At 58.6% G+C, this 24,755-nt stretch overlaps 10 protein-coding genes across 10 annotated transcripts; 6 read left to right on the top strand and 4 right to left on the bottom strand.

Annotated features, from left to right (window-relative positions):
* Positions 1 to 1,604: 1,604 nt before the first annotated feature.
* HETIRDRAFT_313242 (uncharacterized protein) lies at positions 1,605 to 3,734 on the top strand (the record flags this gene model as incomplete). The annotated part of the gene is made up of 5 exons (XM_009545859.1): positions 1,605 to 1,643; positions 1,698 to 1,789; positions 1,855 to 2,611; positions 2,676 to 3,443; positions 3,501 to 3,734. The coding sequence occupies 5 exons, from the start codon at positions 1,605 to 1,607 to the stop codon at positions 3,732 to 3,734; spliced, it is 1,890 nt and encodes a 629-aa protein (XP_009544154.1).
* A 39-nt stretch (positions 3,735 to 3,773) lies between these two features.
* Positions 3,774 to 4,145, top strand: HETIRDRAFT_170983 (uncharacterized protein; the record flags this gene model as incomplete). Its single annotated transcript, XM_009545858.1, has 1 exon — positions 3,774 to 4,145. The coding sequence occupies one exon, from the start codon at positions 3,774 to 3,776 to the stop codon at positions 4,143 to 4,145; it is 372 nt and encodes a 123-aa protein (XP_009544153.1).
* Positions 4,146 to 5,216: 1,071 nt separating this feature from the next.
* HETIRDRAFT_241019 (uncharacterized protein) lies at positions 5,217 to 6,330 on the top strand (the record flags this gene model as incomplete). The annotated part of the gene is made up of 6 exons (XM_009545857.1): positions 5,217 to 5,344; positions 5,404 to 5,668; positions 5,755 to 5,832; positions 5,919 to 5,989; positions 6,056 to 6,149; positions 6,208 to 6,330. Coding segments are annotated over 6 exons (759 nt in total), but the record flags the coding sequence as incomplete, so codon positions are not given.
* Positions 6,331 to 6,572: 242 nt separating this feature from the next.
* Positions 6,573 to 7,526, bottom strand: HETIRDRAFT_408540 (uncharacterized protein). The gene is made up of 4 exons (XM_009545856.1): positions 7,330 to 7,526; positions 7,072 to 7,275; positions 6,744 to 7,013; positions 6,573 to 6,681 (listed from the first exon to the last, which is right to left on the bottom strand). The coding sequence occupies exons 2-4, from the start codon at positions 7,270 to 7,272 to the stop codon at positions 6,673 to 6,675; spliced, it is 480 nt and encodes a 159-aa protein (XP_009544151.1). The 5' UTR covers positions 7,273 to 7,275; positions 7,330 to 7,526; the 3' UTR covers positions 6,573 to 6,672.
* Positions 7,527 to 9,713: 2,187 nt separating this feature from the next.
* HETIRDRAFT_155526 (uncharacterized protein) lies at positions 9,714 to 13,731 on the bottom strand (the record flags this gene model as incomplete). Its single annotated transcript, XM_009545855.1, has 6 exons — positions 9,714 to 10,332; positions 10,382 to 10,663; positions 10,725 to 11,017; positions 11,107 to 11,204; positions 11,335 to 11,605; positions 11,718 to 13,731. 6 exons carry the CDS (start codon positions 13,729 to 13,731, stop codon positions 9,886 to 9,888), a joined length of 3,405 nt encoding a protein of 1,134 aa, XP_009544150.1. The 3' UTR covers positions 9,714 to 9,885.
* A 2,245-nt stretch (positions 13,732 to 15,976) lies between these two features.
* HETIRDRAFT_103040 (uncharacterized protein) lies at positions 15,977 to 17,524 on the top strand (the record flags this gene model as incomplete). The annotated part of the gene is made up of 4 exons (XM_009545854.1): positions 15,977 to 16,133; positions 16,213 to 16,286; positions 16,351 to 16,430; positions 17,416 to 17,524. The coding sequence occupies 4 exons, from the start codon at positions 15,977 to 15,979 to the stop codon at positions 17,522 to 17,524; spliced, it is 420 nt and encodes a 139-aa protein (XP_009544149.1).
* Positions 17,525 to 17,623: 99 nt separating this feature from the next.
* Positions 17,624 to 19,007, top strand: HETIRDRAFT_103039 (uncharacterized protein; the record flags this gene model as incomplete). Its single annotated transcript, XM_009545853.1, has 2 exons — positions 17,624 to 17,779; positions 17,850 to 19,007. The coding sequence occupies 2 exons, from the start codon at positions 17,624 to 17,626 to the stop codon at positions 19,005 to 19,007; spliced, it is 1,314 nt and encodes a 437-aa protein (XP_009544148.1).
* Positions 19,008 to 19,037: 30 nt separating this feature from the next.
* HETIRDRAFT_449943 (uncharacterized protein) lies at positions 19,038 to 19,972 on the bottom strand (the record flags this gene model as incomplete). Its single annotated transcript, XM_009545852.1, has 4 exons — positions 19,038 to 19,220; positions 19,307 to 19,399; positions 19,477 to 19,611; positions 19,712 to 19,972. The coding sequence occupies 4 exons, from the start codon at positions 19,970 to 19,972 to the stop codon at positions 19,038 to 19,040; spliced, it is 672 nt and encodes a 223-aa protein (XP_009544147.1).
* Positions 19,973 to 20,303: 331 nt separating this feature from the next.
* HETIRDRAFT_155525 (Mechanosensitive ion channel) lies at positions 20,304 to 24,525 on the top strand (the record flags this gene model as incomplete). Its single annotated transcript, XM_009545850.1, has 10 exons — positions 20,304 to 20,839; positions 20,899 to 21,325; positions 21,385 to 21,460; positions 21,516 to 22,186; positions 22,267 to 22,688; positions 22,749 to 22,783; positions 22,860 to 22,897; positions 22,958 to 23,025; positions 23,154 to 23,369; positions 23,434 to 24,525. The coding sequence occupies 10 exons, from the start codon at positions 20,304 to 20,306 to the stop codon at positions 23,912 to 23,914; spliced, it is 2,970 nt and encodes a 989-aa protein (XP_009544145.1). The 3' UTR covers positions 23,915 to 24,525.
* Positions 24,096 to 24,470, bottom strand: HETIRDRAFT_314458 (uncharacterized protein; the record flags this gene model as incomplete). Its single annotated transcript, XM_009545851.1, has 1 exon — positions 24,096 to 24,470. One exon carries the CDS (start codon positions 24,468 to 24,470, stop codon positions 24,096 to 24,098), a length of 375 nt encoding a protein of 124 aa, XP_009544146.1.
* Positions 24,526 to 24,755: the final 230 nt, after the last annotated feature.

Genomic DNA, 24,755 nt, shown 5'->3' with positions numbered 1-24,755 from the left:
AAGCTGGGTATGTATACTCGGCCTTCGCGTTCTCTCTCCTTCGATCGCTTTCCAGAAAATTCCCACAGCCTCCCCTATGTAAGCGACCCTAACCTTGAATCCGGTGTACAGGTCCATCTTGGAGTTTGAATCATACAACGTTCAACGCTTTGCCAATGAGTCGTACTAGGCAGCATACGACATGCGGGGAACGCAAAAAGAGAAAAGAAAAAAGAAAACACCAGGACGCGAGGCCCCAGAGCGCTTGAACCTCGGGATGGAGTTCCTTACGGGAGCTTACGGGTTTCGAAGGTCTATTGTACACAGCAGCATGGGTGCGAGAACACGGCCTAGGCTCGTCGAAGGCCTAGGTAGTATGAGAGCCATGTTCCGACACGTCTCAGAGCGATACGACCTGCGCCGATCGGTGTGTAACGAAAGTCCGGGTTGCTGCGACAACGTCGAGAGTGTCATCACTCAGCTGACGCGCGAGCGCTGTCTCGAAAACACGCGTTTGTGCCCACGGCGGTAAGGGAATTCAAAGGATCAGAAAAGATCAAAACAGGTAGGCGTTTGGCTATATCGAGTAAGTGCTCATATGCCCGGGGCCGGCACCTCTCGGCCGCTGCGTCGGCAGCTGGAGATGGACAATCTCTCTACCGAATGAGATAAGACACGTATGTTGGCTCGGTCATGTATCCCAGCGCCAGGAGACCACGGAGGTCAACGATGGAGTACACTGACCCGGTGACGATACAGACTGCATACCACCAGTACTTATACTGCAGCGAGGACATTGCTATTACGATGCAGGCAAGAAGTAATATAGATATCTCGCGTGCGGAACAGTCCAGATACCTCGATGGAACAGGATTATCCTCTGATAATCAGTGCACGATCGGATCGAGGCCTGGCAGCGAGGCCGGGCGCCGCGCCAGGCCAGTGTCAGGCCGCAGAGCGAGTCAGGCCAAGTTTGATTGCGGGCAAGCGCAAGGCGGACGAGAAGGGACGACTTGAGGTTGTACGGGTCCACGAACCGCAGGAGAGTTCAAGGAACAGAGAACCAAGGAGACAGGAAGCGACGGTGTCTAAACAGATGCGCACACACACGGCGGGCTGACCGGTAAGCTGCCGGGATGCGGCTCGACGACGCGGAGTGGAAGATCGGAGCGGCCGCATGGCAGTTGACATACACAAGCCTGGCGACAGACGCAATCAAGCGGAGGGGGACTGAGAGCGCGGCGAAGGAGAGAGAGAGCGAGCGGACGCTGGTGAGTGAGTGGTGTCGGGCCTCGATATTGCAAGCAGAGAGGAGCCGGGGGCATGCAGCAGGGATTTGGCCAAGCAAGCACGGCGGCGGTTCCTGTTTGGGGAGGCAGTGACTGCGTGGGAAAGAAGGGATAAAAGGGGCGGGAGAGGCGGTTGCCAACGAAATTACTTACCACGGCTCTTGTCTCTTGTCATCATTTCTCTCCTCTCCCCATCGTCTTTCTCTCTAATTTCTTCCCTCCGTCTTATACTCCCCGTCCCCGCACCCGTCCTCTCCTGACCCCTTCTCCCTCCCCCACAGCACATTCCCAATGCCCTCTCCGCAGGATGCCAGTCCCGCTGCCTCCTCGTCCCACATGATGAAGACAACAAAGCGCGGTCGTCCCTTCCTCAAGGTGCCTTGCTTTTCTCGTCGAATCCCGCGTACCTTGTCTTACCCTCTCTGACAGGACACGCTGGATCTCTTCGCAACCCTCGTAGTCTCCCTCCAGCTCACAACCCACAAGCAATTCTTCCGTTCATATCCCAACTCATTTACGACGTGCGTCTTCTCGCGCCCGCCCCCCCTCCCCTTTGGACGCTGACCGCTCCCCCCCCCCCCGCCAGCGATGAGGCTGCTATCAATCTTGCATCCCTCAAGTTTTCACAGTCCAATCGCGGGCCGGACCCCAGGGAACCCTCCAGAGTGATTACTACGACCACCACGACCACCTTTTCGATGACCCGCGATATGGCAAAGGCGATGAGCCAACACTTCATGGACGCCCGTCTCATCGAAAATGCTGCCGACCCCTCCTCCAACCTGTTCAAAGAACGCGGCGTGTACGTTCTCACGCCCAAGGGTCTCCATGTTCTCGAGCGATTCATCAGCCGGAATGGGATCAATGGCGACCATCTTGCCCACGTCTTCGCGACCCAACCCATCTGCATGAAGCTTCTGCATCTCGAGCGACGGTCTGTTGATGACGAGATCATTGTTTCACAGTCTGTCATCACCGCCCTATTCCGACGCTTCGTCGGCCGGTCTGCGAATTACCCTCCACAGACTGCGCAACCTCTGGATGTCAGCCAGGCGTATCACGAACGCTCAAAGGGCATTCAGCTCATGGATGTTCAGGATCGGGGGATGGTTGCTGGCAGGACCCAGTCTGTCGTTCAGAAGTACTGCTTCCCGGCGTTGGCTGCACTCGAATGGCTCTGCGATTTCACATCGGTGGTAGGAAGGGAAGAAGCCGCAGAGATGGCGGCACAGTTCGTTCGCTTCGGCCTGATCACGTTGGTCTCCGACAAGAGGAAGAACAACGATTCCGCCATTATTTTCACTGTCCGCGGATCTGCACCTGGCGGCAACTCCCCGGTCACTGTACGTTGCTCAATTCCCTTTTTTATCTCATCGGCCCACGTTGACCCCTTTTTTCATCCTTCAGCAAACGGGTGAATTCCGTTGCACGGCGAAGGCCATCTATAAGATCACAGACGAAGGTATCCGCACAGCCCGTTGGGACAGCCGTGGCCAGCAACGTGATTCGCCAAACAGCTCGACGGCCAATCTTGTTCCTCAGGAACGTTCGTCGTCGGATGGAGGAAAGGAGAGCAAAGTTCCCCACGCGCCCAGTGACGCCAAGATTCACCGTCGTATCTCGCTCGCGGAGAAGCTGAACGCTCACGACCACGAGAAGCGGCACGGGAAGGAGAGCAACACGGAGCGGCTGAAGTTTATCATTGACCAACCTCCACTTCGTTCTTTGTTCCGCGAGTTCCTGCGGGACAATTTCTGCGAGGAGAACCTGTCGTTCTGGCTCGAGGTCGAGGATTTCAAGCGGAAGTTTAACATCACGTCGTCTGCCTCCTCCACGCAGCGACCCCTGACCGGCACCGGGAAGAGCAACACGCCAGGGCAGCAGGCTATGGAGCAGCATCACGAGGCTCTGATCAACCAGGCATACCTCATCTATACGACGTACCTCGCCCCGTCAAGTCAATGCGAGCTCAACATCGATCATGGTCTTCGCAACGAGCTGTCAGGGTACCTTAGCGAGGTGATGGCCGGCCTCACTGGCACTCCGTTCCAAGGTCGTCTCGAACCAGAGCAGCTCAGCGCCTTTAACGCCACGCAATTGCAGACTATGATCCGTCTTTATGAACGGATACAGACCCATGTTTTCCGCTTAATGGCGACAGACTCAGTGCCAAAGGTGTGTTTCACACTCGCCCTTCTGACGATTCATCCCCTCATCTTTCGATGTTTCTAGTTCACAAAGACTCCGAGGTTTGTAGTCATGCGCAACCAGAACGAGGATTACGATTTCCTAGACAGCGACCTTCAGTACATGTCAAACTCTGGGCCGGCAGTTCCTCCAGGCCTTGACCCCGAGGCAGAGGAGATAGGTGGTGCATATGTGACCGTCTCGCAGCAAGCCAGTGAGGCACGGCCACGGCCGAGGGATCCACAGCGGGAACAGCTTGTGTGGAACGAAAAGTCATGAGGATAGCCACGTCGTCGATGTTCTGACCTCTGCTTTCTTATGGCTCACGTTCCTCCTCGCTCTCAAAATCTCGCATGTTCTGCTGCATCTTCCTTTTGGTTGTCATACTCACTGGCTGGCTCCTCTATCTTATTAATCACCTCTGTCCGCATCGGACCTCGATGCCCCGCCTCTTCCCTCTGTTTTAATGTGGGTTCGTTGCGACACCGTCGGCGCGCGCTGAGGGGATCTTTTCGTGTTCACACCACTGTTTCTATCCAGACAGTTTTTTTCCCCTTATCTATATATACATGGGTCTGGGTCCGTATATCCTCCAATCTGCACCTTCCACATGCATCTGCCTTAGTTTGTCTCTTTCTTCGTCATACCACCTGTACATTTATGATACTCTACATGTCCTCTTCTGAGTGATATATTGCACTAATACTACCTTTCCTTGACTACCCGTCTCAATATAAATACATAAAGTGGCCTTGTATAGTCTTCCCTCGGAGGTGTAAATACATTGCTCTGAGCCATCTGAGGTGGTCGTTAGTAGCGAAGCTTTGCCCAAAGCATAGAGCGCAAGACAAAAGACCCATCGTGCCACTCGTTCTGGTCTTCTGGCCGCTTCGACCTCCTTCGATCTGCGAAATGGATCACCGCGGCGTTGTGACCACAGACGACTGCACCATTGTTGGCATAACGCACTTCACCTAAGCCCGTGGAACCGCGGTCGCAAACATCCAGTGATAGAAAGGTGCTGACCCGACGTGCGTTCGCGGAATAGCGGCACCGGATGTGGATTGAGCGGGAGAAGGCGACTTGAGATTCTCCGGTGAAGCGTGACAATGGGATGGAAGGGTGGCTCTGGGAGTCTGCCAGAGCGATTGGGGCTTCTTCGGCGGTGGACGGACAGGCGGTGCATCTCGTAGAGGGGAAGCTCACCTCGAAGGGCAGCACCATTGATTGACCAGCCGCAATGTCGGCCTGCACCTGCAGAGCCGTTCAGGGTTTGGGACCCCGCTGTGATAGTCGACGCTATCCAAGCAATGGTAAACACTTGTGATCAGACGTCCCAGGCGTACCCACGGAATGTTAGATAGTTGTACGTCGGAGGAATGGAGAGATGATGGATTAGATGGGCAGGACAGGGCAGGACCTACATTCGTCAAAGGCCGCCCAGCAGAGTGCAGTCCTCGGCGGAATCAAAAGTGGTTTGAATACACCCCGGACGCGGCTCAAACAATGTCACATTCTGGAATTCACCTAAGGACCTGAAACGCAGACGCATAAGTAGCTCGATGCAAGCAGAAAGGAGCGTGTACTGAGAGGCACAGTGGGCCCAGTTCAAAGGGTCAAGTTAGATGGAAGGCACCCGGCGTATCATGCAGTCAGACGCACGTGCCTGAGTCGATTGTCTCGCTCTGCTCAGCGATCACACTGTCTCACACGACACGACACTGGGTTCGCCCTCCACGTCCACGTCCACCACCCTCTCCCATGTCGTGGCTGAGCAACTTGGAAGCCAAGCCGGATCCAAACTTCAAAGATGAATCCCCCAAGGTCGCGGATCCCAGCATCCCCGACCGCATGGTCTCGACGAAACGTGCCAATCGGCCCTTTCTAGCGTAAGTCCTTCTCTTCGCGTCGTGTCGAGGCGCTGCTCATTCTAGTGATATGTCGTAAGTTATAAGGAATACCGGGATCAACAACAGCAGCTGCACAACGCGTGGCTGGTGCGGAAGAAGGAACGTGATGAGAAGATCGCGAGAGGTGAGGAGGTGGGCCGGGAGGAACCTGACCCTACAGCGGAACGCGAAGTTGGCGTCGTCGAGCTGCTCAAGTTACTAGTCTACACTCTGCTTTTCATCATGCTAGCCGGGAAATTCATCGCAGGGGACTTCTTCTGGGGATATGAGGGCAAGTGGACGAATCTCAAGACATATTGGCCAGTAAGCCTAATTCTCACGATCTACGCGCCGACACTGTTCGCCGTATGTGCTTCTACCGCTTGTGTTGACTTGCTGCTGCCTTGCAGTCGAACCAGCGCCTCTTTTCTGAAGGCTACCTTGCAAAGTTTGACGGCAGTGATGCTGAGAAGCCTATATATTTAGCCGTGAGTGATCCTTCTCAGCGTCGCGCTATAAGATTGGAACCCGATCGCTAAACCGCCTTGCGTGGGGGCGCTGGCTACCATTCAAGATCGACGGCGATGTTTATGACGTCTCCAGTAATCGCCGTGTGTACGGCCCGGGTGGTTCTTACCACATCATGTATGTTTTTCGTTATGATCTCGTTTTTTCATCCCTCATTGCTAACTGCTCACTGATGCACTGCAGGGCTGGTAAAGATGCCGCGCGCGCCTATGGAACGGGCTGCTTCCAAGCACACCAGACACATGACCTCCGCGGGCTGAGCGAGAAAGAACTCAAGGTACGGCAGCGAAACTGCTCAAATCGCCGCTCCGGCTCACTGACGGCTTTCATCTCAGAGCGTCAATCACTGGAAGCAGTTCTTCGCGAACCACAAGACATACTTTAAAGTCGGGCGGGTCAGCCATCCTCCGATTGATCCTGCTAGCTCGATCCCAGAGCATTGTGACCCTAAGAAAGCCCCAAAGGCCGCCGCGATCGCAGAGGGTGGGAATCCACATAGACTCAAGCCCGAGGTGACTTCACAAGGGGGCACTCGAGACGAATTGTAACATAGAGTGTGTATCGCTATCTTGTATGTGATAGTCCGTGACGATATATATACAGTTGTCAAATTAACAGGCATACTTTTGTCGATATACACAACATAAAAAAGGGTCCGCAACATATCGAGATAAGAGAGAGGGCCATACCAGAGCAATATCAAAGATAGAAGTAAAAAGAAATAGGACGCGAGCACCAGTCAATGTCCTCAAACGAAGCAGAGTCAACGAGATCCTCTAGGCGCCTGGCCGTGATGCCCTTCAAAAGTGCTGGTAGTGGGCTCAGCAGATGAAGCGACCGGTCTTGGACCAAGAGAGGAGGGCTCGCTTACCCTAATCGGCGAGCCATGGGTGGACAGATAGTTCTTCAGAATGGGGAAATCCGCCATAGACGCGTTCATCATCGCCATGAAACGACTGTCGCGGTACTTGGCCACAATAATGTTTCCGCGCCATCCAAGGTCCTCTCTGAAAGCCTTTCCTTGGATTTCCCGCACAGCCTTATTCACGGGGAATGGCATACCGTCGCGAGAGACGACGGGATAGAATATGATGTACGGGTTGGTAAACTTCTTGTTCATGCCGTCGAGAGCTTCGACAAGCTATAGCGCGTTTACACGATCAACAAGCCAGTTGCTAGACCGAAAAGCGAGGGCGTACCTGGCAGCTCCAAGCACGGGTCCCAAGTCCTTCGGCGATGTAGTCCATGTAAACCTCAGGGTGTGGAACGCGAGAATTGGGGGTCATTTGCAAAGCGTGTGGATCCGTGAAAGAAGCGGGGCTAGTCATGAGCGCTACGACGTGGGGGGCGCGGCCGTCCGAGGGGAAGAGGATCGCGTCGAATGAGTACATCTGATCCATGTCCTGGGGGAAAAGTCAGCATATCTAGGAGGACGAAAGGGCAGTATGTAGGCTCACGAAGGATGAAACAATTAGTGGATATTAGAAGGGGCGTGTAGGAGTAGACGAAAGCTGAGAGACAGAGATGAAGAAAGGAATTCAACCGTACGACGCTGTTGCTGGCGGTGGTGGATATGGTCGACATAGCGCTGTGAGCAAGAGCTTTTATATTAGAGCTGGAGCAACGAGGTCTTGGTGCTGAAATTCCGATCATGGAAAAGAGGGATCGCAGACTGTGAAGACATGGGGGGGAGCCCACGAGGTGGTGGCAAATAGATCCGTCAGAAAGATTCGGGCACATGTTGACTGTGAAACCGTGAGATGACATTTTCCTTGCGGCAGAGCCGTCAGTTTCGAGACTGCGCCGGGGTCTAAGAGGGCCTAAGCATCGAGATCGCCTCAAGGGCTCGTGAGATTTGCCTCCATGATTTAGTTTCAGAGTTTTGCATCATGGCAACCCGCTTCGAATTGCAAGGGAAATACATCCGCCCGCCGGTCCATGCATCGGACCGAATATGGCAAGTGAGTACGTTCGGTGAAGCCTTTCATAGCGCCTTGCGGTTCAAAGGCGCCAGACTGCCACCCCAAACCCTCCTACTAGGCCACCCCGAGTATGGTATGCCTTTAGATGCCTTTGCGTCGAGCACAAAAAAGCCCATTCGGAGAACCGTGTATCCGGCTCTCACCGGTTCCGTACTCTTCCGTCCTGGCCAACTTCTCAAGCCTGGTCCTGGTCCGCCCCCATTCCACAGAGCCATGACAAGCATGTCGACGAGGCTCCATACGCCTCTGGAACCTCGTTTTGTCTCCAAACGCTGTACTTAGATCTCTTGGTCCCTCACGCCAATCGCGCGTGTCGCTTCGACGAGACACGGGATTCCGCGATCTGCAATCTCTCGAAGTGTCAGTGTCCAAGTACTCACGTTGGACGTGCATGTTGATTTAACGGAGTCTCGACGGACGAGAAACGAGAGATAAGCCTGCTCCCGCTCTAGACCACCCGCCCTCTGCATCCCATTTCATTGGCTGCAACAAATTCAGCAGACGCGAAGCTCATCGAAGCACCCTCTGCACCCAAACCGTCCTTTGAGCCACCTTGTCAGAAATTCGGCTCTCCTGAGGAGTGAGGCTTCGGTCCTGATGCTGCAGGCATTAGAAGCTTGGAGCACCGTAGTGTTCGCTATGGCAGATGCTTTCCTTGTCTTTGATGTGCACCCTGAAACGTACCGAGTTCATTCGCGATCGTAAGTACCCTTGTGCGCTGGGGATGTGCGACCTCCCTTTCTTCTCTCTCGAGGTCGGCAGGCTTCTTCAATTCTTGTTATTGGCTCTCTCTTTGCGCCCTTGGAGTACACTATGTGGACTGCGCCCAGCCTTGGGTCTGTCTATCCGGCTTTGGTCCGCTCACGTCAAGGCCTCATTTGTCTAGTTCGGGTATTATATGCCCCTCAAGGAACCCCGAGGAAGCATCGCGACTTGTTGCCAATGATGGGTCGTCCTGTGCACGACATTCGGGTCACCCAGTCGATCTCACAGACACGAGGAAGAGGACCTCTATTGCACCCTCATTCCTGAGCACACGAATCGTCCCATTGGACTATCCTATATCGGTAGAAGACATTTCAGGCTGTGGACAGCCAACCACGCTGCCATCCGAACCTGATGACGAGACATTTCAGCCCGCACCTCCGCTCGTACATTGCACTAGGCCCCTGCATCTGACAAACTATTTGATAGTGTGTGCCTCATGTAGAGGCGTGTTCCTCTACGCTGGTCTCTGTGCACCGTGCGATCGCTAAGTGACCGCAAGATCGGGTATACAGGTCATCGTTCGAAGAATCGAGGCAGTGCGCAAGGCAGCACATAGTTCCGTCGGCTGCAGGTCGGCGGTCACTTTGTTGACGGATGCAGACTATGTCATCGAGTTATGATAAGTGACTTCGCGATCCAAGCTCCAAGACGACAGACGCACAGAAGACAGGAAAGTCTATCAGCACTTGGAACGGGCACATTTTCTGGTGATATCACGCATCACAGCGCCTGTGTACGCGGCGATGTATTCTCTCATAATAATACCTAGCTAGGCTAGAGACGCCGCGAGCGACGTGCCCTGATCGATTAGGTGAACGACAGTCGGCCCAAAAAGAATTCTGGCCTGCAGGGCTTGCGAGGGCACGCGGCAAGTGCATGGCAAATGCATGGCAAGCACGTCTCACCAAATTTTCCTTTTTTTCAATGTAGAAGTCCGACTGTGACGGAGAGCACGCCGTAATGATCGCGGACGCAGCTTCATCCAGGCAGCAAAGTGGGACGATCTTGACGGAGGATCATATTCAGTTGCCACAAAAAGTTCGCGTTGATCTTTCGATTATTGTGCGCAACATACTCTCCAACATTCTCCTATCGGTGATGCACAGCCAAGTTACGGGCCGATGGTGCTCCGCATCGCGGGCTGGCAGGGGAAAAAGTAATACTGATCACAAGATGTAGAAGCTAGCAAGGAATATGCATCATGAGAAAAAAAAATGAATACCGGGCTGGAAGAGGAAGAACTGTAGTTTCGACGAGTCTCGCTCATCTGCCCCCCTTCTTTTCAACCTTCCACTCTTTGAAGATGCCGTCCAAGCTCTTATAGAGCAGGTGCTTCGGCACGCACCGGATGATTTCTCCAACGCGCTCCTCCACCTCAGTTTTGCCCTTTTCTTCGCCGATCGCCTTCTTAGCATACTCTGTCGCCATACGGAAGATCGCCAAGACGGCAAGGGAGACGTGAGTTTGCTGCGAGCCATGAGCTGATCCTTCGGAAAGCGCAGAAAGCAGAGGTCCCGAGATGCTAGTGGAAATTGCGGGAGAGGATTGCGAGAATGGCGTGGCCCTTTCACCTCGCACCAAGCGAAGAAGAATCTCCAGGATGTTGTCCGTCTCAGCCATATGCGTGCGAAGGAAACGCTGCCGTTCGGTCAGAAGTCCGGCTGAAGAGTCAACCGACCAGCACTCAAGCGTTGTCCATATCGTGGGCGGCTAATGAAGCGTCAACGAAGAGGTCACGCTGCAAACAATAGAAGCTTACAGCTGGATCTACAACTTCAATCTTCTTTTCCCATCCTTCGGCGGCGTCGCCCGCTACCCAAAACATTCGGCCGAATTCGGACTTCAGCCACTCTTGAACGTCACCTGTCTTCACCCATTTAGGCTCGGAGAGCGGGCGCTCCGTGTTCAGATGTACAAGGAGCGTCAATTTTGAGGGAAAGGCAACTTTTGATAGGGGCGGAATGGTGGGATCAACTTCTGCCAGTGATGAAAGCGCCTCGAGAGGCACGTAAGACTTCGCGGACTCGGATAGAGCCTCGACCTGATGGTGCGCCCAAATGAGAAATGGAATACATCATTGTAGTGAGCAAGCGTGCACGCACCAGAATACCCTTCAGTTCGGACCCTTCATCCTTGTCCACGTTCACGAAGACCTCGATGCGACCTTCGCTTCTGAAGACTTTCAGCTTGTCCACAATTTCGGCATTGATGACAAGTCTCTTCATGCCCGCAGCGTATGAGATTGACAAGCGGTTGGCCGATGGCGTTCGCACACCAGTGATCGTCTCGGCTTTCATGGGTAGTTGGTTCAGTTCTCCATATGTAGATACCATAGAGCCGCCGGAAACAAGGGTGTTCGTCTCGGAGAATGATGGATCATCAGGCTGCGTCTCCACTTGTGTCGCGTCGCAGAACAATGAATCGTCATTGATGAAACCCGAAGGACTCCGCAGCTCGCTATATGAAGCCTCCTGTGTAGGTGACCGGTCGCCTGCGGGTAGAGGCGGTGTGAAGGACGGCGTGGTGGTTCGTTCGTGTGCATTAGGCACCTGCAGATCAGTGCTATGAGGGTGATCAGCAGGCTGTTCAGCACTCGGAGGAGACGTAGGCTCGGCAGACGGGGTAATAAGGGCAGCAACAGAGGCATTGGAAGATGTGGAAGTATCAGAAGCAGAGGCCGCAGATGCAACAGAAGAGGAAAAAGACACAGACTGCTCTTCATCATGAGCGGCCGAAGCGTCAAGAGCAATGTCAACAGGTGGGGCATCTTCCTGCTGTTCGGGGTGAGGAAGTACCCCATTCCTATCAACACCATTGACCACGGACTCTGAGTCGCCCCTTGAATCATTTGGTCCAGCAGGGCCCTGGGCATCGTCCTTCTTAGAGGGCTCTGCGATGTGTATATCGCCCATGCTCTGGTCATATACGAAATCTGAAGAGTCCTCCATCAAAGACATATCATGACCTTCGCCCTCAAGATTGCCTTCACAACGAAAACCAAAAAGTCAGCGATGTGGACCCGCAACGCAGGTGCGAGGTATAATGACACGACGTGCTCGTCCACACAAGCAGTTTGAGACAAATGAGGACAGAGCAAGACTTACCATATTCTTCAGTCTCTGGCTCATACGGACCCTCGGCCTCATCCACACGCGCACCGATCTCGCTCACGTGGAGGTCAGCGTCACTTTCCCCTTCCCCTTCGCCCTCGGCTTCACCAATGGCCGCCATAAGCCAATCGCCCTCGCTCGCAGTCTCGGCGCTAGCCGCTACGCTTGCGATGTCAATTCCATCGATGCTCATTGCACGGTCCCCAGGAGGCGGCGGAGGCGCGCGCCCTTCCTCGAGGTCCCCATCGTCGTCCTCAAGCTTCTTGCGCTTGCCTTTGCGCGCCTCGCCAGGTGCATTGACACCAGAGAACGTGAGCGCGCTTGCACTGTGAAGGTGCGAATCGTCAGACGTGACGGGCGTATGGAAGTATATGCGGATACGCGAGGGCGGCGGAGGAATGGCGCCTGGCGCTGGCATGTCCGTGAGCAGCTTGGGCTCGGACGAAACAACCGCAGTAGGAGCAGAAAGAACACCATCTGTGACAGTAGCATCCTCGATCTTATCAGCGACGGACTCTATGATGTCCCCCTTGAGGGGCGATGAAGAGATGTCAGAAGCCACAGACGACTCGATGGTCTCTTCTTTGATCTGAGCAGATGAATCCTGCTCTGTGCCCAAAGACGCTGCACTCGGGACATCGTCGATGGATTCGGCCTTCAACGACGGCGTGACACCCCAGCTCCAAGACAGGTCGCGGATCTCGAGACCTACGATTTTGAAATCCGTTAACGTGCGACGATTCTCGTCCTTCTTACCACTGCTGCTGCCCATGCTGCTTACGAAGCTCGACGACACCATGCCCCCATCGCGAGAAGAGAACACGGAACTGCTACTATCATGCCTACCACCACGCCCATAGGTGTGTGTGTGCGGATGGCCCTGTCCGCGTCCGCGGTATGATGGATTCATGCCTTGCTGATGATGGTGGCCGCCGCTGGCCGATCCACCGCCGCTCACAAACGACCCACCTCGCCGGTTGGGACTATCGCGATTGTTCCCTCCCCCAAAGTTCCCTCGCGAACCATGATTTCGGAGCGGAGCCCCACTCTGGCTTCCTCCTCTACCGCTGTTGTAGATGCTACCACCTCTCCCTCTCCCTGCGCCACCTCTGTTATTCCCCATGGGCGTACCCCTGCCCCTTCCTCCTCCTCTACTCCCTTGACTTCCTTGACCTCCTCCTCTCCCCATCGATCCACCTTGCCCTCCGCCGCGGCCGCCATATCCGCCACCACCCATTGGACTCTGTTGCATCATCTGTCCGGGCATTGGACCTGAGGGCTGTGGAGGCGGGTTAAACTGAGGCTGTGGAGGCGGAATTTGTATCTGTGGTTGAGAGCCTCTGGCATGATATCCACCAGGTCCGTCGTGCCGCGGACGCTTGGCCGGGGGAAGATGATTGGGAGGCGTATGTTGCATGCCATGCTGTGGATTGTTCTGTCGATAGCCCTGGTTCTGCCTTTGTGTTTGAGGATAGTACTGCCGTTGTTGTTGTTGTGGCTGCTGCTGCTGCTGTTGCGGCATATGAGGCGGTTGTTGTGGCATAGGCGGTCCATATTGTTGCATAATTGGGGGCGGGGGTGGAGCCGAAGGAGCGCCCTGCGGGATATATGGCTGGACATACCCTGCAGCAGCCTGCGGTTGATATGGATTGTACTGAGGTGGTGGCGGTGGCGGTGGTTGGTAGGCAGGCTGAGGCGCACGTTGTTGCTGATGCTGCTGGGCCTGCCACTGAAAGCCTTGCTGGCCACCATAGCCGTAGTTGGCGTAGAGCGCTGTCTGTTCGGCGGTTGGCCGGGCGGGCGTAACAGTGGGCGCTGCGGCCGCGGCGACACCAGGCCATTGTGTGGAGTACGCAGGCTGCGTCGGGTGTTGAGCTGCCGCAGCCGCCGCCCAGTATGCAGAGTAGTCGGGTTGCGTGGGCTGGGGCGGAGGTGGACCAGGGGGTAAAGGGGGTTGCTGAGGGGTGTAAGACGGCTGAGCAAAGGGATTCCTGTTCATGTCAGATGCGAGCAATCGTTGTCGTCGTGAGGCGTGTCAAAGGGCAGACCGAGGGCGACGTTTCGCACGGCGGAGAATTTCGAAAGGGTTTTTTGCTGTTTTTGCGATAGATGTGGATGGACGACGGGATAGGCAGTCACAATTCAACTCCGCGACACGTGGCGGACAACAGAAGGCGGCTTTCGTCGCCAACTTCAAGTTTAATCTTCAACTTGGAACGGACGAGCCTGCATACGATTAGCTCTCGCGCAGCTCTCGTATGCTCAGCGCTCAGCGCTCGGCTGTCTCGTGTTGCTGGCCATGCGCACAGTTGCGCGCATGCAGATGACATCGTTATTGGTTGCCACAACCTACCGGCCGATAAGTAGTCTTTCGTGACCAAAATTACTTATCGAAACCACATACGCTTCTATCTTGTCAGAAGCCTAATTGTGCCCCATTCAGCCGTGCGCCTCCAGATTTTCTAATTCATCTACCATCTCCGCTCTTTTTATACATCAAATTCTTTAGAATGCACAGCGACCGCCTTCCAAGGTCTCCGTCCTGTCACAGATCGGCACGAGGTCCCATTCCACCGCGGCAAATTCCTCTGGTAGCCCTTTCTTTCACTAGTCATCACCGCCTCCCTATCACCTTTGGCCCGGCGACACCTAATTTCGAACAATCACAACTCGTGGTCAGGGCTGCCGGCTTCCGCATTTTTCCTAGGTGGCCGTCCTAACGTGCAGTCATCTTCCAGACCCATCATCCCCTCGACCAATAATAAGTACTCAACCCACAAGCCTATTTCTCCATACGCGTACGCGGATCTACCGTGGCTCCCCCTCTCGCATATCTACTTGCTCGGACCAGTACGTACTCAAGCCCCTCAGGTTATCTGGCTATTCTGATTCTCTTCGTACACTGGGCTCCGGTCGCCTTTGGAGTCAGGGATATGACATGCCTTTCCAGATGTGACTTGACAGACGATATTTTCCATTCCCTCGCCTTCATACCAAGCCAACGCTGTCATCGATCCGCGCGTCCTCATCGACATCAGCGCCCTTGCCGTTCCAAGCAGAAGTCTATGGCTCTCCTGAATCATTGGCTCCACTCCCATCCGTCAATGAAAGTCCAAGGAGGATCAACGGCTTGCCATAGTTGAGTCGGCCTATGACCCTACTAGTCTTACGTGCGCCCAGTGCATGTTCCGCCCGGTGCTCGAAGTTGACGCCGTTCCACAAACCGAACGGGGATCTCGTCCAAGGCCTCTACCACGCATTGCCCGTTTCAAATGACAGATGTTCATACGGTACGCGCCTGTCATGTACGATCGTTGGCAGACGAGTCTTGACAGTTCCGTATACATTAGGCCCCACCTCGCGAGTGAAGCATTGCCTTCTGTTCAGCGCATCTTTTAGACGCGAGCGCCTGCGGCCGCCGACGTTCAGTTCAGCAGTTGCCCTACTCTGAGACTCAAAAGCCGCATGGGCACCACTCCTATGAGTTCGTGGGGTGGATCAAGCTGTCCAGGCCTGCAAACTTAGTGACAGCTCATCTGTCTGAGGGCCTGCGTCAGGGCGGTCGGTCTAAGCATGTTTTCTTTTCTGGTGGGTCGCACGCTCATCTACGCAGCGGCAAAGCTTCATATACCGGATATAGCTTCAAATGGCCGGCGTCAAAACAGGGCGCAATGGGAATGGAGTGGTCGACGGAGTCTCCTTTCTGGCCCTCAAATCGACTCCAGGCCGCTCGATGCTCACCTAATTTGGCTTCGAACATGGCCTTTGGGCATGAACTCATCCTGGCACCGATATGCCCGCCTGATTTCATGTAGGACACCTCAACCATCGATGACTCTCATCTCACTAACGCTTGACCGCTTGCTCTATCGGCTTTCTGTCGTAGTGCGTTCAATCCCGATGGTACTGCGGCGCTTTGACTACCCAATGTCATGATCGCGCTAACCACCCTCTAGCATACAACGCCGTTGGCATCCACTTTTGACTCCTTGGGGCATGTGCGTCGGGTAAATCCATAACGCTAGCCACCAGAGACTAACGACGACGTGTCACAACTCACTGGTCTGCTCTTTCTCGGAGCACACGAATTGGCGTCCGTGCATATACGTTGGAGGCACACATCACATTCACCGACGGCATCGCCAGAAGCTAGGAGTAAACACACGGACCGTGAGCCTCCCCACAATGTTCCGACTCTTCACGCTGGCTGGCTAACGTCGTATGGCAGGTCTAAACAGCTGATCATGACACTAACAACCTGCACGACCGTGATCGACCACTATGGACTCCGAGTCTCTCCGGTTCGCCTGTCCGACCCTCTATCCATCCAGGGTATCACGCACCGTCCGTTGACGAAGTCCTATCCGTCTCGTTCAGAAATCCGGGCTTGCATACAGGGCGGTGAATTTCGGAGTTCGACAGAGCGCCCAGGCTCTCCCGCAGCAACGTCGATATGGCTGACCTACCTTTCGATGCACAGCCACTGGCTCCGCGCGCGGCGACCAGTCCCTGACGCGTCAGGCCAGCATGGGAGAAGACCAAGTCGCCGCCATCGTCTGACACGACTCCAGTCACAAGGGAATTGGACAAGCCATTACATAACGTGTATTTTCGCTAGGCCCTTCTTTCACCAGCGGCGCTCTGCGTCGCTAGGCCTTTCAAAATGCCGTTCAAAACTCCTGGACGTCACCAAGTCGGGTGAGGTCGTTTAAATGGTCGTTCGAGTCGTCCCCCAATCGGTATTCGAATAGTCAAGTATCCCACCAAGGCCTCCAGTCGTCCGGATTGACTAAATTGACTTCGTCCATGTGGTCGCAACCTCCTCGTGAGAGTTTAATGTCTGCCTGTCCGTGCATCGGTCACCCTGTTTTTGGACTCATTCGGCGCACTTTGGTTACCCTCGCTTTCGATGCTACTCTCGTTCCCAGCTCTCCAGCTCCTCCAAAACGAGTGTCACACGTCGAAGATCCACCGACGACCGATAAATTTGAGTGGGCTGGCAGCGCATAACTCATCAGTATTGACACAAACTCCTACCGGTTCACCGTCGAAGTCTTCGAATCCTGGCCGAGCAAGGTTCGATCTAGTCTCCCCTGTCTCAAACGGATTTATTCCGCGCGACGTATCAGGTGACGAGGGTTGTGACAGTTTCATGTCGTACCTCAAATCACCCTTTCCCCACGTCGCCTCCCTCCCCTCCGTTTTTGTTGACACAGCGGCCGAGAAGATCCCATTGAACGGACTATATTCTAGATGTCTTGCTATATGCACATGCCGCCGCGCCAACATAGGTCGCTCTGCGCTCGCAGTCCTAGCACTGAACGCGAAGACCGACCATCGTCAGCGAGATACGCCGTCTGATCGCACACACGGCAGCATCTCTATCTCCTTTCGTTTTGGCTTTCCGGGCGCTCCACTCTTCACAGCCATCCCGCCCTGAGTCACGGTCGCCCACCGCAACAAGACCACGGCGCTGAGTTCGTACCCCACAACTCCCTCGAAGTCACCTTCGACTCGCCACGGTCCTGAAGCTGTTTCCTGCGCATCCACCACGGCAGCGGGCGGCAGGGCGTGCATGTGGTACGCCATCTCGAGCCCAGGCTCACTACCACCCACTCTCGTCATCATCCGCACGCCAAACACCTAGCCGCCCTCGACCGCTCCTGACGCTCCGAATTTGCAGCGCATACTTGGACGCGCGCGCAGCAGCAGCAGCGAACTCTCGAGCCAGGCCAGCCAGCCAGCCAGCCAGTCAAGTCACCCAGCGCGCGGCGCGTGGGGCCCCGGACTAGACGCCCATTGACGCCGTGCGCGCGCGCACGCACGCGACTCGCCCCAGAGCGACTCGACGGCGTGTGCGCGAGGGTGCTCGATCGGCTGGCCTCTCCCCGATGCCCTTCGCATGGATTCACGCTGCGTCGCTAATTCACATGCTCGAGCGTTCCTGGGGCGCTGGTATTCTGCGTCCGGGACAGCGACTCCACGCGCAGATCCTTCTGCTGGGTTTGCTCGGTGCTCGGTGCTCGGTGCTCGGTGCTCGGTGCGCGGTGCGCCGTGCCTGCTCGTCGCATCGGCTCGGACGCGTGCGCGTGGGTGTCGCGTCCATGGCCACGCTAGGCCCCAGAATCGACCCGCATCGTCGCGGTGCGCGATCTCCGACTCGCCTCGCGGCGACGAGGCAACTGGGGCGCGCCCCACGCACGAGCACCCATCGCCGAACACCACGCAAGAGACGTGCGACCGCCGCGCACCTCCGCCGCGTCACCCTCCCAGACCCCACCCCCCACGCTCCGCGTTCTGCGCGCGGAGCCCCCCGCCGGCCCGCCCGCTCGGCCGCTCGGACGCGCCGGCCCGCGCGCGCAGCGCGTCGACCCGCCGCGTTCTTTCTGGCGGCGCATTCTAGGCTCGTTCAGGACGGAGACGGCAGACCGTCGCCTCGCGGCCCGCGCCCGCGTCCGCGCCAGCATCCGCCCGCACTTGGCCCCTCCAGCCGCGCACCCCGCGTCTGCTCGGCCTGGACGAGGGCGTAGGCGTAGGCGGCGCAGGCGCAGGCGTGGGCGTAGGCGGCGTAGGCGTAGGCGGCGGAGGGGCGGACACGCGCCGTTGTTCGTCGCGGCGGGGACGAACGGCACCACAGCACGAGCGCGAGACGGCTGTCGCGGGTCCCCGCCGCCGCCGCCGCCACCGCCGCCTTCTCGCCGGGAATCGGCGTCCTCCGCGCCGTCCGCGCCGCCTGCCCCCGCTCAGCGCTCAGCGCTCACGTGTTCGCTCCACCACCCACCCCCCCGAGTCGAGTCCATCCCGCCTCACTTCATCCGCTTCGATTCGATTCGATTCTGTGCCGTTCGATTGACTCTTTACTCGATCGCTCTGCCGGCGCGTCCACCCCTCCAGGGCTACGGTAGAGCCAGAACAGAGCGAGCGCGGATCGAGCGCGTTTGCGTCTGGGTGGACAGAGTGGATGTGCGCTGTGTCGGGTTCGGGTCGTCGGGCGGACGGAAGGTGATGGGTGATGCTACGGACTACGGAATACGGAATACGGGATACGGAATACACACAGACTACAGACTGCAGACTACAGACTACAATACAGACGGGCCACGTATGACACGCGCGCGATGGGAAGCTACAACAGCCTGGGATGACGCGGGCTGGGTAAAACGTCCTCTGGGGCGAAGATACACCGTCCTCGCGATACAACGTCCTCTGGGCGAATTAAAAAGACGAGAGAAAGGGCAAGAGACAAGAAAGGCAAGGCAAGGCAACGTCGAATGATGCATGTATGCGTTCGAGCGCGTGCGCGTCTCAGTAGGCACCCGGGACGGTGCCGGCGGCGGGGGCGGCGGCATTGGAGCGCGCGGGGGCAGTCGGCTGCGCCGCGGGCACCGTCGCGCTGTCGTTGTTGTTCGGATTCGCGTCCGCGTTCGGATTCAGGACGTCGGGTGCGCCGGCGCGGTGCATCTCTGCGAGCCTCGCGTCGCGCTCAGCCTGCTCGCGTGAGCGCGCGCGCGCGTCGGGGTCAGTAGGGGGAAAAAAGCGAGCGAGCGAGCGAGGGGGGGAGGAGGCGGGCGCACGTCGGCGGCGGATTTCTTGTGCGCGAGGGCGTCGAGGTCTGTTTTTTTGCGTGCGATGTCGCGCTCGAGGTGGGCTTCGCGGTCGTGTTTGAGCTGCGGGGCGGGGCGGGGTGAGGGACGAAGGGGTGAGGGACGAGGGGGGGGGCGGGAGATTGGGTGGAGAGACGGACCTGGGCGTCGTGCTGGGCCTGTTTTTCGTGTGTGAGGGCGGTGTCGTGGGCGTGTGCGGCGTCGTTGAGGGCGACGGCGGACCTGTGCTCGTCGCGGGCGGCTTTTTCGGCTGCCGAGTCGGCCTTGCGGGCGGTCTGCGCGTGCGTCGCATGGCGGTAAAGCCGATGGAGAGGCGTGTTACGGGTCAGCTGCGCGCGGCTAGCGGGGTGCTGCTAGCGAGGGGGGACGACGGACCTTCTGGGCGCGGGCGTGGGCCTTCTCGGTGGACTGGAGGGCCTTGGCGGCGGCGGAGAGGTGGTTGGCGTCGGATTTTGCCTGTTTTGTGAGGGCGTGCTCGAGCTTCTTGGCGGGGTCTGTGTGGCCGGTGAGGGCGTCGAGGAGCGGCATGGCGCGGCGGCGGCGGTGAGGCGGTGGTAGAGGTGGAGGGGTGCAGGCTCTGGCTGTGTGGGTGACGACGACGCGCGGGTGGGGAGTGACGTCATGGCCGTCGCGCATCGTCCATATCGGGAAGCGAAAGAAGGACGCGATTTGAAATCTGGGGCGGTGGAGCGATCCTTCCCTCCCTTTTTTATTTTTATTTTTTTCGCAGCTGCGCTCCCGGCGAGGGGCGACGGCTAGAATGGCGAGCGGACGCTGGTGCTGGGGACTGCAGAGCCGAGCTGGGCGGCGGGGAGGGCGGCAGAGGGCGGCAGAGGGGGACGGGGCGGGGACGGGCAAGGGAGAGGCTTGGAGAGCGGGATGGGAGTTGCCAAGGGGTGGTGCGTGCCTCGGATGAGGAGGAGGAGGAGGGTATATCACGGGGGTTGTAGCTGGCTGCTCGCTCGATATGGCGGGCCACGATCAACGCTCGCGCTCGCGGCTGGGCCCCGCACACCTCCGCCTCTTCGACACAGACGACCTCCCGTCCCCGCTTCCCTCGCCCCCCTACAAGTCCGTCGCAAGCACCTCCCAGCTCGCCCTCCACCAGACCCCGCCCTACCGCTCCCGCGTCGACCTCATGGACAACGACCGCGACCACGACCACGACCACGACCACGGCCGCGTCCCCGAAAAGCCCCCCGTCGTCCTCGATTCCCCCCGCCCCGTGTCCGCCGCCCTCCCCCTCGCCCCAGGCACCGCGACCCCCAAGCCCACCGTCCACTACACGGACGACCTCGCCCCCGGCTACTCCGCCGCGCCCTCGCCCCAGCCCTTCCCCCCCTTCTCCCATTCGCGCCAGGCCTCGCTCGCAGGCACAGACGACGAGTATGACGAGGACGACGAGTACGACTGGAGCGCCGAGGAGGACCTCGTCGACGAGGAGGCAAAGTTCGAGCACCAGATGGGCATCGCACAGCGCCCCCGCGCCTGGGGCTTCAAGCGGTGAGCCCGCCTCCACCCACACTCTCGCTCTCGTCCTCACCCGCCCCGCCCCCCCACAGCGTCGTCACCCTCCTCTTCGGCTCCCTCATCGGCTCCACCTTTCTCGCCGCACTCCTCGTCGCCGGCCCCGTCCTCGTCCACTTCTTCTGGTACAAGCCCCACCCCACCGACCACCGCCGCTACGTCCTCGACAACCTCCAGGCCTGGCTCTTCTGGGCCGCAGCCAACCTCCTCGTCTCCTGGTGGCTCGCCCTCATCATCGACCTCGTCCCCGCAGTCGTCCGCGGCGTCGTCGCTCTCGTCTGGGGCCACGTCTCCGAGAGCATCAAGACCCGCATCGAGCTCTTCAACTCCGTCAAGGGCACCGTAAAACCCCTCTTTTACGCGGCGAGCGGATGGGTCAGCTGGGTCATCCTCTTTGAGCACATATACAACCTCCACGACTCGGGCGAGGAGGCCCAGAGTCGCGCAAAGTACACAAACACGGTGCGTGCCCCCCTCGCCGCGCGCTTTCGCGATGGACCGGCATTGACGTGCGACGGCAGCTCGACAACGTCGTCGAGTTTTTGTTCTTCCTCACCCTCGTCTGGTGCGCCCAAAAGATGCTCTCGCACGCGATCGGTACGCACCTTTCCTCATCGTCTCGCCTCTCACTCCTCTCATAGACCCCCACCAGCCTTCGCCTTCCACCGCACCGCGTTCAAGGAGCGCATCGACGCGCTGCGCGAGTCGCTCCAGGTCATCGAGCACCTGCGCAACTACCGCCCCAAGACCCCGAAGCACGCGCACGCGCACACCGCCTCGGGCACCCGCACGCCCGTCTTTGCCTCGTTCGGGTTCGGCACGCCCGCGGGCGAGAAGGGCGGGTTCGAGTGGGGCGTGCGCAGGGCGAGCACGCCGCGCGCGGGCACGCCCGAGCCGCTTAGCGGCATGAGCGCGCTGGGGGGCGCCGTGCACACGGACAGCGATTGGGATGCGGACGAGGAGGAGGGCGCGGACGGCATGGGAAAAGGCAAGAGCAAGGGCAAGGGAAAGGGAAAGGCGAAGGACAAGGGCAAGGGCAAGGGGAAAAAGGCGAAGCGTGGGTCTGCCGGGTTCGGGTACGACGTCGACGCCGACGCCGACGCCGACGTGTCCGCGAACCCCCACCGCTACCCGCCGACGCCGATGCCGGACGGGGCGGGCGCGGCGCGGCGGTCGAGCGAGGAGGACGGCGGCGCGGCGGTCGTGGCGCAGGCCGCGCGCGTGCTCAAGAACGCGGTGCTGCACGACGCGCGGAACCTCGAGGGGAAGGAGGGCGGCGCGGGCGGGCTGGTGTGGGACGTGACGTCCGCGCACGAGGCCAAGGTGCGTCTTGCGCGCGCGGCTCCCGCTCTCTGCGTGCGTGTGTGCGTGTGTGTGTGTGTGTGCTGACACCCGGCCGCCAGCGCCTCGCGCGGCTGATCTACACGACGTTCAAGGACCGGCGGCGGCGGTACCTGCTCCCGTCGGACCTGCAGCCGGCGTACAAGACGCCCTCCGACGCGGCGCGCGCGTTCCGGGTGTTCGACGCGGACGACAACGGGGACCTGTCGCGGGCGGAGATCAAGACGACGCTGCTGAAGGTGTACAAGGAGCGGCGGTTCCTGAGCCGGTCGATGCGCGACGTGGGCGCGGCGCTGCGCACGCTGGACCTGATCCTGCTGTTCTTCGCCGCGGCGGTGCTGTTCTTCGTGTCGCTGTCGGTGTTCGACGTGAGCGTGGGCGAGAGCCTGACGAGCGTGTATTCGATCGGGATCGCGGCGAGCTTTATCTTTAAGAACGCGGCGAGCAATGCGTTCGATGCGATCATGTTTTTGTTCGTGACGCAGTGGGTGCTCGTTTCTTTTTCGCGGGTTGGGGTCGCGCGCGCTGACTGACTTGCGTGCAGTCCGTTCGACACGGGCGATCGGTGCTTCATCGACGGTGAGTCTGCTCGCTCTTATTGGCGCGTGGAGCGTGCTCGCTGACGCCGTGCGTGCGTGCGTGCGTGCGTGCGCAGAGGAGAATCTGGTCGTGAAGAAGATGGGCCTGTTCGCGGTGCGTCGTGCCCCGTGTATGCGTTTTGGGACGGGGTGCTGATGGTGGCCGTGGTCGCAGACGGTGTTTGCGCGCTCGGACGGGACGGAGACGTATTATTTCAATAGCCAGCTGTTCAACAAATTCATGTGCGTCCCGTCCTCCCCACCTCACCCCGTCCCGTCCCGTCTCATCGCGTCTCATCGCGTCCCGCCTCATCCCGTCTCGCCGCCTCGCCTCTCCCCGCTCACCACCACACCCCCCGCGCGGCGCGCAGCACGAACGTGCGGCGGAGCGACAAGACGTTCGAGAACCTGACGATGCAGGTCGCGTGGCGCACGCCGCTCGCGAAGCTCGACGCGCTCGAGCGGTGCCTCAACGAGTGGCTCGCGCGCGAGGAGAACCGCTGGTTCATGCCCTCCACCTCCGTCACGCTCCAGAAGATCGACTTTCAGCGCCACCTCGAGATCACGATCGGCATCGGGCACAACGGGTGCGTCCGCCGCCGCCGCCGCGCGCGACTTTGCTTGCTTGCTGACCCGACTCGGTGCGCGCAGCACGTGGCAGGACTGGGGCCTCCGCCAGGCGCGCAAGACCGCGTTCCACGCCGCGACGCAGTACTACTGCCGCCAGCTCGGCATCGTCGCCTTTGAGGCCGCGCTCCCCGTCGCATGGGCGCACGACCGCGACGGCGAGCGCGGCGTGCTCGCGCGCGCGGACGAGGACGGCGACTCGCAGCACTCGCCACGCTCGCCGCGCGCCGCGTCCTTCGCTGACGCGCCCCCGTCGCCGTCCTCGTCGTCCTCTACACACGCGCGCGGAGACCATCACCAGCCGCACGCGGCGGCGGCGCCGGCGGACGGGATGGGCGCGACGAGCGCGGGGGCGGTGGCCGCGGCGGGCGGGACGCACAACTGGCTCGGGTTCGCGCCGCCTGCGCATGCGCATGCGGGGGGCGCGGTGCTCGTGTCGGATATGCGTGCGCGGAAGAGCATGAGTCGGAAGGCTGCGATGCGCGGGTTTGGGCTGGATGGGTGAGGGTTGAGGTTCGCGGTTCGCGGTTCGAGGTTCGAGGTTCGAGGTTCGCGGTTCGAGGTTCGAGGTTTGAGGTTCGAGGTTCGAGGTTCGAGGTTTGATGGCGTGCGCGCGCGCGAGGGAGAGGGAGAGGGCGGGGGGAGGTTGTCGTGTCTTTTCCTTGCTTGGTTGCTTGGGGATTTTACTAAAATCGTATCGGCGGCGCGAGGGCGTGTCGTGTGACGAGGGGGGTTGTGCTGCTGTTGTTGTTGTTGCTGCTGCTGCTGCTGCTGCTGCTGCTGTTGTTGTCGTTGCTGCTGCTGCTGCTGCTGTCGCTGTTGTTGTTGTTCGTGCTGGACGTTTCGATATCCTCGTCATCTAGGTTCGCGTTTTCGCTTCCCCTTCTGTGCTTCTTCACAAAGTCCTTGCGGTTCTCACCTGCTTTTGCTCGGCGGTTGTAGATGGATCGGTCGCTCGCTCGGTCCTCTTCCCCCTCATCATGCGTCCTCCTGATAGCCCCTTGCTCCCTTCCCCATCGTCCGCGCATAGATCTTTCCCGAGTGCTCTTATCTTTACTCATATACTCACAATGCATGTACATACGCACACATACATATATCTTTGGCGCATGGCACACATATGCATAGTATCGCACGGCTCGGTTGCTCGCAGACGCGGACGCAGACGCGTGGAGATCGTCCGAATTCGTGGTTCATAGACGTGCGGTGCGGATGTCCTGGAGGGATCGCAGTCCGTAGGAGGGTGTACATAACGACTATAGTCATGGGGCGCGAGTCCGACGCAACGCGGAACGCGGGTGGGGTAGATAGGTATGTGATAAGTATGTATGCGACGTAATATAATG

Source organism: Heterobasidion irregulare, assembly GCF_000320585.1.
Source record: "Heterobasidion irregulare TC 32-1 unplaced genomic scaffold scaffold_03, whole genome shotgun sequence".
Classification (NCBI taxonomy): Eukaryota; Fungi; Basidiomycota; class Agaricomycetes; order Russulales; family Bondarzewiaceae; genus Heterobasidion; species Heterobasidion irregulare.
The sequence above is the reverse complement of the archived record's forward strand: the minus strand, read 5'-3'. Positions and strand labels throughout refer to the sequence as shown.

Bases quoted from the DNA above. Each gene is read 5' to 3' on its own strand.
- HETIRDRAFT_408540 (XM_009545856.1), bottom strand. From the start codon at position 7,272: ATGGATCAGATGTACTCATTCGACGCGATCCTCTTCCCCTCGGACGGC. The intron at 7,014-7,071 runs GTACGCCCTCGC...AACGCGCTATAG, and splicing joins CCCGTGCTTGGAGCTGCCAG to CTTGTCGAAGCTCTCGACGG.